The sequence below is a fragment of the Trichechus manatus genome, unplaced genomic scaffold, assembly GCF_000243295.1.
Source record: "Trichechus manatus latirostris isolate Lorelei unplaced genomic scaffold, TriManLat1.0 scaffold00225, whole genome shotgun sequence".
In the NCBI taxonomy this organism is placed as follows: Eukaryota; Metazoa; Chordata; class Mammalia; order Sirenia; family Trichechidae; genus Trichechus; species Trichechus manatus.
Window position 1 is genome coordinate 2,576,058 of NW_004444161.1, and position 13,331 is coordinate 2,589,388.

At 37.3% G+C, this 13,331-nt stretch overlaps 1 protein-coding gene across 2 annotated transcripts in view; it reads right to left on the reverse strand.

The window, feature by feature from the left end:
• Window positions 1-13,331, reverse strand: part of FBXO8 (F-box protein 8) — a 51,855-nt gene that overhangs the window by 28,079 nt on the left and 10,445 nt on the right. The window contains exon 2 of one of the 2 annotated variants that reach the window (XM_004388958.2): window positions 2,758-3,091. In XM_004388958.2, the coding sequence (XP_004389015.1) occupies window positions 2,758-3,083 (326 nt within the window). In that variant the 5' untranslated portion in view covers window positions 3,084-3,091. Of the gene's footprint in view, window positions 1-2,757; window positions 5,208-13,331 lie in introns of those variants that run through there. The other variant, XM_023742935.1, reaches the window with a different exon arrangement.

A 13,331-nucleotide genomic window follows, 5' to 3' on the forward strand; every position in this document is an offset into this window, starting at 1 on the left:
TTCCAAGGCATTAGTTACTGGTTATTATTTGAAAGTTAAAATTTTATCTTATTATAATGCCTGGAGCACTGGTGGCACAGCGGTGAAGAGCTATGGCTGTCAACTAAAAGGTCGGCAGTTCGAATCCATCAGCTGCTCCTTGGAAACCCTATGGGGCACTTCTGCTCTGTCCTATAGGGTCACTAGGAGTCAGAATCGACTCAATGGCAACAGGTTTGGTTTTGGTTTATTATAATGCCTGGAAATTCTTATATACCTTAGATGTTTAAGCATGAGTGCATTTTCTAGAGACATACTGAATACTGAAATTGTATTCTGATACATTTTTTATGAGTCTTTGCCTCAAAATTATCTGATTTTCAGTACATTTTCAAAAACAGATGCTACTTGTAGAGATAAACATACTCAAATAGTTTCTGAGATTAATTATTGATTTTTGCCTCAAAAATTCCTTCTTTCCTTATCCCCACAAAGTACAGCAAAATAAGAAAAAGTTATTGTCTCAGCCTATAACATCAAATATTGTGAGGAATTAACGAGAATACCCCCTTCTTGGTTAATTTAGACCTTTGTATTATTTTTACCAACCAATGAAATCATTAATTCTAAAACTAAGTATAATAGATTGTTTAGAAAATTATCAATATTTTAGCAGTATCTTCAATCCGGTCTTATAATTTTGAATTTTATTACTATGCTATGTGAAAGCAACAGAACCTTCCAACATTAGTAAGTATCCAACACATCTAAAGTTAAAATAAAAACTAACAGAAAGGGCCACATGAACCAGAAGACTTTATCAGACTGAGACCAGAAGAACTAGATGGTGCCCGGCTACCACCAACAACTGCCCTGATAGGGAACACAACAGAGAGTCCCTGATGGAGCAGGAGAAAAGTGGGGTGCAGAACTCAAATTCTAGTAAAAGGAGCAGACTTAATGGTTTGACTGAGATTGGAGGGACCCCTGAAGACATGCCCCCAGACTCTGTGTTAGCCCAAAACTAAAACCATTCCTGAGGCCAACTCTTCAGACAAAGATTAGACTGGACTACGGGACATAAAATGATACTCATGAAGAGTGTGCTTCTTAGCTCAAGTAGATACATGAGACTAAACAGGCAGTTCCTGTCTGGAGGCAGGATGAGAAGGCAGAGAGGGTCAGGAGCTGGTTGAATGGACACAGGAAATCCGGTGTGGAAAGGAGGAGTGTGCTGTCATAGTATAGGGAGAGCAACTAAGGTCACATAACAATGTATGTATAAATTTTTGTATGAGAGACTAACTTGAATTGTAAACTTTCACTTAAAGCACAAAAAAAAAAAAAAAAAAAAATTAGGGGGGGAAAAAAAACCCTAAGCCAGCCTTTAATTTCAAATGCAAGCAATATACCCTTTAAAGAAAAAAAATCCAAGTGTCACAAGAATAGGCACAATTACATGATAAACAATAAAGGAAACATTTCTTTCAGAAGTTAATAATCCAGGTTTAAACACCAAATGAAGAATACATTCTGATTTAGTTCATATAAGCCAAGAAATAAATTAAAAAAAAAAATAAGTTTAGCTATAAAAACACAAATTAAATTTGTTGGGAATACTAAAATGTAGGAAAGAGATTATAAATAAAGAATGAGCCAGTTTTAAAGTCCTTTCATTTTATACTCACATAATGATTAAAAAATCAATAATGGCGATTATAAGCAGATTAGTTAATAGAATTCCCTCTCACTTTCCCAGTATCTTCACTATGACAAGGCAATGAAGGAATAAGATGATAATGGTACTTTTACCTATTTAGAGGTTAAGAAATGAACTGATATTTAATACTATAATTCTGTGGCATTAGAAAGCCTAAAATGGGGATGTTGTTAATGGTAATACATTTTTAATAAAGTTTGTCAATTTAAAATTAATTCTTTTAATCAGGTTTTATTATTTAAGTATAAAAAGCCTTTTTTTTTTTAAGGTATGGTCTACATCTAGGTGAAATCCCCTTTTAAAATCATAAAACTTAAATATAGTTTGGTTAAGAATGCTAGAAAATCCAAGATCCAGTGATTCTCCAGGATTCAAAAAGAAAGAAAAAGAAATCATGTGCCTATAATTATGTGATGCGATTTAAGGAGTAACTTAGATTCAATAAAACAGATTCTATTCTGCCAAACTTTCCCAGATTCATAGTTTAAATTTAAACTGGTACAATAGTTGCTAAATTTCTATACTATACTTCCAGTTCAGCAAGTTGATTCTTTATTCTCCTGCTACCTAACATTACCAAAGTAGATACAATTTCCACTAGTTACAGTTTATGTAATACTTATTGATTTTTAAGTACGGTTATCCATCTGATAGAATGCAAATACGGGAGACACGAACTACAGCAGGTGAGTGAACATTCTAAGTTTTGGATTATAAATTCTCATTTCTCAATTCTGCTGTATTTTTAGAATAAACTACAATTTCTGATTTATAATAAACAAATACATCTTGATTGGTAACCTCTCTTCTAACTATAAAGGGATTAGAATACTCATAAATAGAATATTTTCTTTTATACCATCCTTTTCCCAATATTACTTTGAATTTGATGATAACTGTATCTTTATTCTTCCAGGTTTTAATAACGAACAACTCAAAGTAGAAGCACAAGTTAACAATAAATATTTCATAATACATAGACACCTATTCTAAAAAGAACATTTAAACACAATTACTCTCCAAGATACTTGAATCAAACGTCGGTGGGTTAAACTTACCCTTGCCAGAGAAGTTCATCATTAGCGAGGTCCTGCCAAACACACGAAGCCAAGCAAAGGTCAGTGGCATTCAGGTAGGACAAGATGGTAAAGCTTAGCTCGGGAGGCAACATTTCCAGATTAATGAATCCTTCCCGTTCTTTAGACTTTCTTGTCTTCAGAAGATGATATATGTCAATACCTCCTTGGACTTGCTTTCGAGGATTGGCATTAGAAATGTTGCTGGCAGCCATTCTCCTGCTCTGTTCTCTGGTGAGGTAGCCGTGCTCACTGTAGCCTTCCTGTTGTAGCTGGTTTCCGGCCACTCTCCACAGCCCCTGACCCATCTGCAAGGCTGGGAGAAAGCCAGAGTGGAATAAGGGCTTACACTGGAAAAGTAACCCATCTTTCTCAGTCGTGTAACAAATCTGACATAAAGCATTCATTTACCAGAATTAAAATTCCCCATTAAAGCATATTAATAGTAGTAGCATGTTACAACGAATAGCTGAAACATTATAAGTGCAAAACGGAGACAGAAAATTTCAGAAATATTTGGTTTGATCATCTTCTTTATCCCAGCTGGCTAGCTACTTTTAAAGTCCACAGGTGACATAATCATTTTTCACATGGTAAGATTTAAAAGTGTGATGTCCTAAAGACTCTTACAAATTATAATCACGTGGACTTAGGGGCCAGTATTAAATATAGCTCTGATCAGCGCACTGGACTTAAGTTAAAAGGTCTCTAGACCCTGCTTTTTATCACAACCCATGCTAAGCTAAGCAAGACCCTTTTAACCAAACTCCCAGATGCATAACAGCTGTGAAACAGGCTTTTCGTTTCTTTCTTGCCAGTCTACACTTAGGTTGTAGACTGTAATAAAATGTAACATGGGCCCTGAAGTCTAATTCAGAAACTTTATAAATTAGACACCTAGAACTCCACAGTAATAACTGACTGTTTGGTTTTGTTGTTGCTTTAAATTAAAAAGCATACTGTTGACTAATTTTCCAGTTCTTCTCCACACAGCCCTATGGATTTCTCAGAGGTACCAGAGAGGGTGTATCCAGTCTCCCCTAGCTCTACTTGACCTTCAACCACAGCAGCTATATACCTTTATCTGTTACAGTAACCTTCAACTAGAACAGCTATACTTTTATCTATTACATATATTGGACTTCAAGTATAAAAATACTTAGAAAATGACTGGCTATTTGGTGTTGGCCTTAAAATATGCAGCCTTTTCTGGGCAAATTCATTGAGAAAAACTAAATCAGAAGAAGTTTTTAACTAATACAAATAATTACTATCATGATCTCTTCTCCAAATAAAAAATTCTTATTTTATAAACCCAAGCTGACTACTGATGTATTTCAAAAATTTGGAAAAATAGTGATTTCCACATAAAAATCATTTATCTATCTATTTATATATCTATATGTAGACGGATACGTCAAATAATTTTCATGACCATAAGCATGACCTGAACTTAAAACATGGTTTTAATTAGCTGGACTCACAAAAACAAACAAATGGGTGACCAGAAATTTTGAAAATTATTAGGAATAAGTTTTTGAGTAAAACTTAAAAGAATGTCAAAGAGTTTTTTTAAGAATGAAAAAAAGGTATGATCCACTTGTATATTTACTGAGTTATTGTATATTGTTTGGATAATGGCCACTATAATGGGTCACTTGTTGATCAAAACAGAAAAAACAGTCCATTGTAATTTTTAACTCCTCCTTTACAGAGAACTGCTTGGAATTCCAAAAGCTTAAGCTATAGAAGGATAGGGGCAGAAAAAAAAGGAATGTAATCAATATTTTAATAATTTAAAAACGTGGGGAAATTTCTTTTAGCAAAAAACCCTCAAAAGATACCTCCCCCACCATGACACATAATATCACAAGAATGGTATCAGTTCCTAAATGTGTGGCTAAACTACAAAAATTAAATTCTTAAAAATACAGGTTATCAACAAAATTTATAAGGAGTTTTACGTTTGCTTAATGTTTGAATGTGCCATGTCATATTACAACATAAGTAACACTTAATTTTGACACAAACTTTAACAGCTTAAGACTCCCAGTCAAAAATAAAGGTATTTTATTTTCATCATGGTTATTCATATTTAACTTAGCAAGAAAATGGCTAGAAATTGCATTGATTGCCAAGCTCATCAAGCATACACGCTGTCATTTTAAACCATAACATTTATTCTTCTCTTTTGTCTTTGCACAACTAAAGGCAAATAATCAAACACGGTAACTACTGTGTTTGAATTTTAAGCTTTTAGGTATTTAATATAAATTTCTGTATATTTCCACTAAAACACCTTTCTAGTGACATATGGCTAAGCAGCTGTTGTTAGTCTCAGGGCTGTTGCTAGGGAACAGAGAATCAGGGTGATTTCCCTAGGCTCTGGACTTTAATGGGGACCACTTAAATTGAGCACTGAATAATGTGATTCAGAAAGCATCCGGTGGGTAAAAACAGGTAAAGCTAGCAGCTGGTTCTTTAAAAAAAAAAAAAAAAACGCTGGGGAGGTTGAAGGGTTGAAGCTCATACACACATAATTCAGACAAAGAAAAGTGGGCAAGGTTATATTTCATTTTCACGTAATTCAGCTAATGAAAACTGCAAGATTATACCTCACTGTCTATTCTCCTGCTGCTAAGCAATACTGCAAGTTGCCCTTTTAGGACTTCTTTTTCCCGTTATAGCAGTCCTTCATACTGGCTAAGAACACTGGATGTTTTCCCTTGGGCCATAAATCACTCTGAGGAAGACTGGTATCATAAGGGTAGCATTTGGAGAAAGGGAAGAGTGTCAGTAGTGTTCCATCCCCAACCCCAGTTCTTCTTTAGGGTAACAGGTATGTAGAATGTAGGCTGGGACTGTCAGAAAAGTGATAAAACTCTCAAAAGGACATGCCATCCATTGCATAAGTTGTGAAGCAACTCATGGAAGCAGCACAGTGTTATAGGCTCTGAATTCAGACAGACCTGAGTTTGAATCCTGGCTCCACCAGTCATTAATTACAGGAACCTGGGGGAGTGACTTTACCACTCTAAGCTTTAATTTCTTCACCTGTAATGTGGAAAAATAATGATGATAATACCTAATACCTATAGCTTGAAAGCCTGTTGTATTAAATGAGATAATGTAAATATACTTCATTCCATGGCTAACAATCAATACATGTTAGCTATTACTTTTAGACAAAATCATATTTTTATTAAGAGAAATGAAAATGATGAGCACTTTGCTAAAACGTATTTAGTGATATCTCAACTATCCTGATGTTCTAACTGCCAAATGAACTTATTTGTTCATGTTGATATTTGCATAGCTATGTAGGGTTTGGTACACAATTCTTTGTCTCCTTTAGTTGTGTGTTATTTCAAACATGGTTTTTTTTTTCTTGTAAATGCAATTCTTTCATATCAATGACCAAACCAAGAAAAACCAAAAGACAAAACAACAACAACAAAGCCTGTATTATCTTCCACAAAAAATTTTAATATGTTCACCCAGCATGCCCAATGACAGCGTCAATAGCAGTGGCATGAAAGACGTTATTCTGATATAATTAATAATCTGTCTACATCTGGCTCTACCAGAAACATGAAATATGACGCAGTTTCAGGATGGGTTCTTGCACAATTTCAAATTCTTGAAAACAGGTGGTTGGGCTGAATCAATCAAGATTTGTTTTCAAAGTCCAAAGTCTTCAGATTTGTCCGAAAGTTTTAAAAGAAAATCTTGCTATAAAGATATTTAACATTGAAACACTAAAACGTAGAGCACTCTTGTCACTTGTGCCAATTTTTCAGTCAAAAAAATCTGAGAATTTCAACTTGAAAAACATTAAGGTAGTTTTTGTATTTGAAATCATAGTTTTGGAGTAAATATTTATTTTGTGATGAAACCAATGCTGACAGTTAATTTATTTACTCAAAACAGATGAGGAAAACAGACGTTTATTTTTTAGAAATAATATTTACCCTTCTAAGAACATAATTAGTCTACTTCATATACAAATAAAAGATTTTTTTTTGAGCTGGTGGAGATCAGGTCAAAAGATAATGAAGAAGAAAATTTTTACAAAGGAGTTCACAAGTAGATTCCTGTAAAATGAAACAAAATCAAATTTAATTATCGGCATATTTGACCAAAAAGTATGGGGCTTCTTGAATAATATTACTTTCTTTTCTGCTTACCAATAATATGTAGTAAAAACAAATAGTACACAGTAACTGTCAGTTTGTGTAGGATAATGAAATATTTAAAGATCATATCAATAAAGACATATTTCTGATGTAGTTATCTGTGTCTGACTCCCTATTATTCATTTCATTCCAAATGACTGGTTTAAGCATTTATGGTAATTTCATTCCCTTTGCCAGTGTTTGGTTTAAAAACAGGTCACACAATGCTTGTCAATAAAAGAGGGAGATGGTCCCCCTTTTCTCCTTATTCAGGCTGATGGTAATGCGGACTTACAAAAGACAGCAGAGCAAGGAGATGAAAAGAAACTGAGATACTGATGAGGTCACTGAGCCGCTGTATCAACTGTGTGAGAGTTAACACACTTCCTTATAGTTCAAGTCAATCTGAGTCAAGATTTTTAGCTGAAGACACCCTTGCTGAAGTCCCTGGATTCAACAATGTTGCAGATTAGGGCTATTTTACATAACATAAAAAAAACTTATCTGATATTTAAATAAAGCATGTGATCAGGCTTACAACGCTGCCACTGACTTAAGACAAATTTTAATGAGAAAAGCGAAGAGCTTAATGTAAATCTTTTGAACTTAGTATCAATGAAGTTTTATGAAAACTAAAATAACTCAAATGCTTTCAGAACTGTGGATGTCTACTATATGTATATGTGAAAAGATTGGTAATTACTTTAAAAAATTAATATATAAGAAGCTATACAATTTACGGAAAGATACTAAATGTATGCCAATTATAACTGAAGCACTTCCTGAGATTACTGTAACATAAGGTGCCTGAAACAATTCTTCAAATGCATAGTAGGGTTGTACAGGTCAACTTTGCTATATAACCAAAACCAAAAACCCAGCTGCCATCTAGTTAATTCTGACTCATGGCGACCCCATGTGTCTCCGAGAAGAACTTTCTCCACAGGGTTTTTCAATGGCTGATGTTTTGGAGGAGCCCTGGTGGCGCAGTGGTTAAGAGCGATGGCTGCTAACCAAAAGTTTGGGTGGTTTAATCTACCAGCCGCTCCTTGGAAACCCTATGGGGCAGTTCTACTTTGTCCTATAGGGTTGCTTTGAGTTGGAATCAACTCAATGGCAGCAGGTTTGGTTTTTTCTTTAATTTTTTGGAAGTAGATTACCAGGCTTTTCTCCTCAGAGTGTCTGGGTGGACTTGAACCGACAATCTTTTGGTTAGCAGCTAAGCATGTTAACTGTTTGCACCACCCTAGGACTGCAACCTGGAAATTCTAAGTGGTTTAGAACATGTCTGCTGCCAGAGGTCATTTGTGTGTCTGCTTCACTTTGTTTAGTGTCTTCTCATCCGAGACCCAGGCTGATGAAACAGCACTTACGGGGGACATTCCCAGTCTCATAACAAAGGGGAAGGAAAGAGAAAGGTCAAGCTAAACTACAGTCTCATTTAAAACTTCTGCTTGGAAAAGGCTTATGTTGTTTGCAATATATCATTGGTCAAAGACCAAGTCCAGAGTCACTAAGACTCATCAAGTCATATCACAATAGCTACAGATATACAATCCTCTTACAGGAAGGAGTGAATAACTGTAAAAAGTAATAAAACTTTACAATATGAATGGTAAATTAACTCATTTATTCATATTAATTTATATTTGAATTTATTTTGTTCAAAGCTTCTTCCTCTTGTGCAGAGGATTTTTAAAATTCTAAGAAGCTTCAGAATGAAACCAAATATATTTTCTCTTGATCTCCAAAAGTAGAAATATTACATCATTATTTACCATCTGACAGGAATAAACAAAAAATTTCTAAACTACTTAGGTTACAGAGGAGAAATTATGCTAACAAAAAAAAATGTACAGAAGATTTCAAAGTTGAAAATCTTCCATTCAGAGAAGCAAAAAAATTACTAAGAAAAAAATTCAAGGCAATCAGGATACTGTATTTTCTCCTTATTTGTCAGAATGGTAATAAAATTAACATCTGTTTGGAGGATAGTCTTTTGTAAGGCCTTGCAACTCTCACCTGAGCCATGTGATCAGAAGCCTAGGGTCCAGAACATTCCCTGATAGTGGAAGCGGGAACTGTGCCTCACTCCGTGTTCGTTTCTTCCTCCTTATTAGGGGAACTCCTTTCCTGTTACAGGCCTAACGGGCACATCTTTGTTCTGCTTATGCATGTGGTGTCATATGGCACCTGGTCAACCCCACTACTCGACCTGTTCCTGGTGGGGAGGGAATGGTGTTTCTCAACTGCAACACGAGGGGAGTGCGTGCACTCTACCAGCCCTGTGTCGGCTGTGGGGAGTGACCTGCTAGCTATGGGGAACCAGGGCCCACTATTGAAGCTGACCTTGTTCTGTCCCTTCTCTATGTGAGGAAAGTGTTGTTCCATCCGCTGCTTATGTGTAAGTCGTGTTTCTTGGTGACCTTGGACGTTGGCTTGATAATATTTAGAATCAAAGATATCGATACAAAAAAAACAAACTAATTGCTGTTAAGTCGATTCTGACTAATAGTGACCTTATAGATCAAAGTAGAACCGCCCCAAAGGGTTTCTAAGGAGTGGCTGGTGATTTGGACTTCCAACCTTTTGGTTAGCAGTCATAGCTCTTAACCATTGCGCCACCAGGGCTCCTAAAGATATTGATACTATTTACTAAATTTAAATGTACACTTTATAGAGAATGATTAGCAGAAAATAAATCTCAGAACCACTTTTTAAATCGGATGACACACCAAATGAAACAATGATCAAACAAGCAAATGAATGATTCAAAAATTTCTGTTTTCCTGGAATTACACAAACATAGCTATCAATTTAATTAATCTTGACTGTTTATTAAATCACTGTTAATACTTAATTTAATAAAAATGAATCTTGATTGTTTTCTAAACTATTGTTTATTATTACAGTAGTCAAGTAATGCTCCTGTGTCTCAGAGCTATTATATTCTGCTTTGGTTTAAGGCCAAAATACTCTGTTTCAATTCCAAATTGCCCTCAAATGCACTAATGCAGCATGGTAGTGACCAGGAGACTCAGAAGCCTGGAACTAATGGCTACTGAATAGGGACTGGTAAGCAAACTGAGGAACCTTGAAGGCTCAGTGGTACTGTGGATAAACTTGAACATCAGCTGAGAGGCAGCTATCTTCCTCATTTAATCTTATACACGAGAATTTCATATGTTGGTTTATATATTATCATATCTTGGAGTCCCTAGATGGTATAAACGGCTAAATGTGTGGATACTACTAACTAAAAGGTTGGCAGTCCAAACACACCCAGAGGTGCCACTGAAGAAAGATATGACAATCTGCTTCTGAAAAGTCATAGCCACGAAAACCCTCTGGTGCGCCGTTCTACTCTGCAACATGTGGATTTGGATGATGGTAACTGGTTTGGTTATTATTATATCTTACATTTCAAACCGAACTTGCTGTTCCTAAAGTCCTGTGCTGCTGTGACACAGTAACTGAGATGACGTCAATAGAAATCAATATGATTTTCTACCACCTGTCTGTTAGTTTGTTGTACTGTGGTGGCTTGTGTATTGTTTTGACGCTGGAAGCTGTACCACCAGTATTTTAAATACCAGCAGGGTCACACATGGTGGACAGACTTCAGCGGAGCTTTCAGACTAATATGGACTAAAAAAGTCTTGGCAACCTACTACTGCAAATTAGCTAATGAAAACCTCATGGATCACAACAGATCATTGTCATACTCGCTTGCTTTGGATCAAGCCTGATATCCTCCTTCAGCGATTGATCCCTCCTGATATTTGGTGAAGCAGAGGGCCAATAAGAGCGAAGGAGACCCTAGGTGAGATGGATTTGCATAATATCCACAACGATGGAGTTGAACATGAGGATGTGACGATGACGTAGGACTGGCAATGTTGTTTTTGCTGTACATAGGGTTGCCATGAGGCAGAGTCTACTCAACAGTAGCTATCTCTCGCTGTCTCCTGAAATGATTTTAGGAAGATTCCAGCATTATTCAAAAATACAAAAAGCCTCTGAAAAATATTTACTTGAAAGAGTGCATAAAGCTTCTTGCTTAGCTAAAGGTCCATTTATGGAGTAAATAGCTACTACTAATTCTAAATAATCTACTGTACCCCTATCTGACAACATTCTAACCAAGCTATATCTAGGGTCATTGTGCACATATAGAGTATTTTTTCTTCCAAAATACTCTTTTGATATTACATATAGCTTAATGTTCTAAACTCTAAAGTTATTTCTATTCACGGTAACATGGTTTTAAGAGTAGGTTTTAAACCAGTACCAGGAAAAATATAAATCGTAGGGTACCATTTCATCAACAATTTGTGATTCATAAAAGATAGCAACTGGACAGGAGATAGAAGAAACAATGTTTTGACTCTTTCGAAAATAACTTTCACAGTTAATTCTTAGATTCCTGCTAAAGAAGTAAGATTGAGTATACATATTTATTACCTTTACCTCCCACTAAAACAGTATAAAAGGAATAAAAAGATAAAAACAACCTAGAAGAGAATGAAAACAGCATGTTCACTGGACATGAGATTTGAACAAACTTTTGTAATATGAAAAGTAGAAAGAGGAGTGGTTAAAGATGAAGCTGTGCAGAGAAAGAAGGAAAGTAGCCTGGAATAGTGCAGAAAGGGAAGCAGAAGCTTATCTACCTGCAGAACCCTCAAGATCTTTGGGACTCCAAAACACATCATAATTAAGGAACAAACTCGGAGCGAAAACAGTGACAAAATTCAGGGGATTACTATCTCTGGGTCACTCCTTCCTTACCTAGGTCATAAAGATAACATCCTCCTCTTAACATTTTTGTGAGAATGAAATGAGATAATGTGTGTATACCGGATAAGAGATGACAGCCTCTCCCCCGTACACACATATTCACCCGTGCAAAATGAAGACGTGGTTTCTCTTAAGAAACTGAGAGAGGTAGGGCTAAGATGGTGGAGTAGTCAGATGTTTCCTGTGGTCCCTCTTACAACAGAGACCCGAAAAAACAAGCGAATTGATTATATATTACAATCTAGGAGCCCTGAACATCAAAGACAAAGTTAAGGAGTTGGACTGAGCAGCAGGGGGAGGGAGAGACAGTTCAGAAGCAGAGAGGATTCACCAGACGTGACCCGGCAGGCACCCTGCAGGCTGGATCAGCCGGTGTGCGTGGGCTGAGACAAGCAGTAGTACTCGGGATGTGTTTTCCACAGCGGGAGAAACCGAGCTGCAGAGAGTTTGCACAAGCCTCTGGAACCAGGGGAAAGCGATGCTGGATCTGCGAAAGTTAAGAGCAAGAGACTAGCCTACCACATGGGATCAAAAAAACCCTTCCTTCTCTGGGAAGTACCTCTCTCCCATTCACGCACCCTCTACCCGCTCTGCTCCAGTCCTGGTCTGACTTCAGCGATTGGTCCTGGTCTGACTTCAGCGATTGCCGTGCCCCCCTGGCCAGAAGTGGGACCCATAGCATGCCGCGAGCCATTCTCCAGACTTTGGAGAGGGAAAAAATTAACAAACAGGAAAAAGAAATCTGCCAGCTCCCCTGAACCAGAACCTCAGGGTAGGCACAGCTCCTTTGCCTAGGCACAGGCATAAGGGGTCCACGGACTTCTGAATACCTTTCACCCCTGCCTAGATCTGTGTGGGCCCATTTCAACAGTACAGGCCCTCATTAGCACAGTACAAAGATACATACCTGAAGCCTATTTTCAACTGCAACAGCTAAAGGGCAGCGGCAGATTCGTGACATTCCGACACCGTTCTACCCATTAAGCAGGGTCCTCACCTCCCCACATCAGGGGCCAAGAAAGAGGTCCAAGAATAAGTGGTACCTCCCAGTCCTTACAGTCAATAGCATTGGGTGCCCAAAGTCCGGCTGCAAAACCCACCCACCTATGTGCTCTAGGGAACAGGGACACACCTTCCACCCAGGCACTCAGGGGCAGTCATCAGCCCCCTACCCTGCTCAGCACATAACCCCCTACTGCAGCCAGATACTTGTGCCTGCTCTAATCAGCACTATGTAGCCCTGTCCATCTAGGACTGTAGGTGAGAGCCTGCACCACACACTCGGTGATTGATGACCTGGATACCTGAGCTGAATCCACACAAGAAAAGTAAACAGACTCCTGGGCTCACCTACCTAGTAGCAGCTCTAACCACCTGGTGACAGGACGAGACAGCTTCAAAGACACCAATAATCAAAGCAGCTCACACGACCGGCCTATGCGGGCATATCAAAACAAAACAAGAAGCAAGACACAGTAAACAAACATAAAATATAATAACTTATTGATGGCTTGGAGACAACAGTCAATATCAAATCACATAATCAGCAGTAACTGGAATAAACCAAAAGCTAAGAAGCTT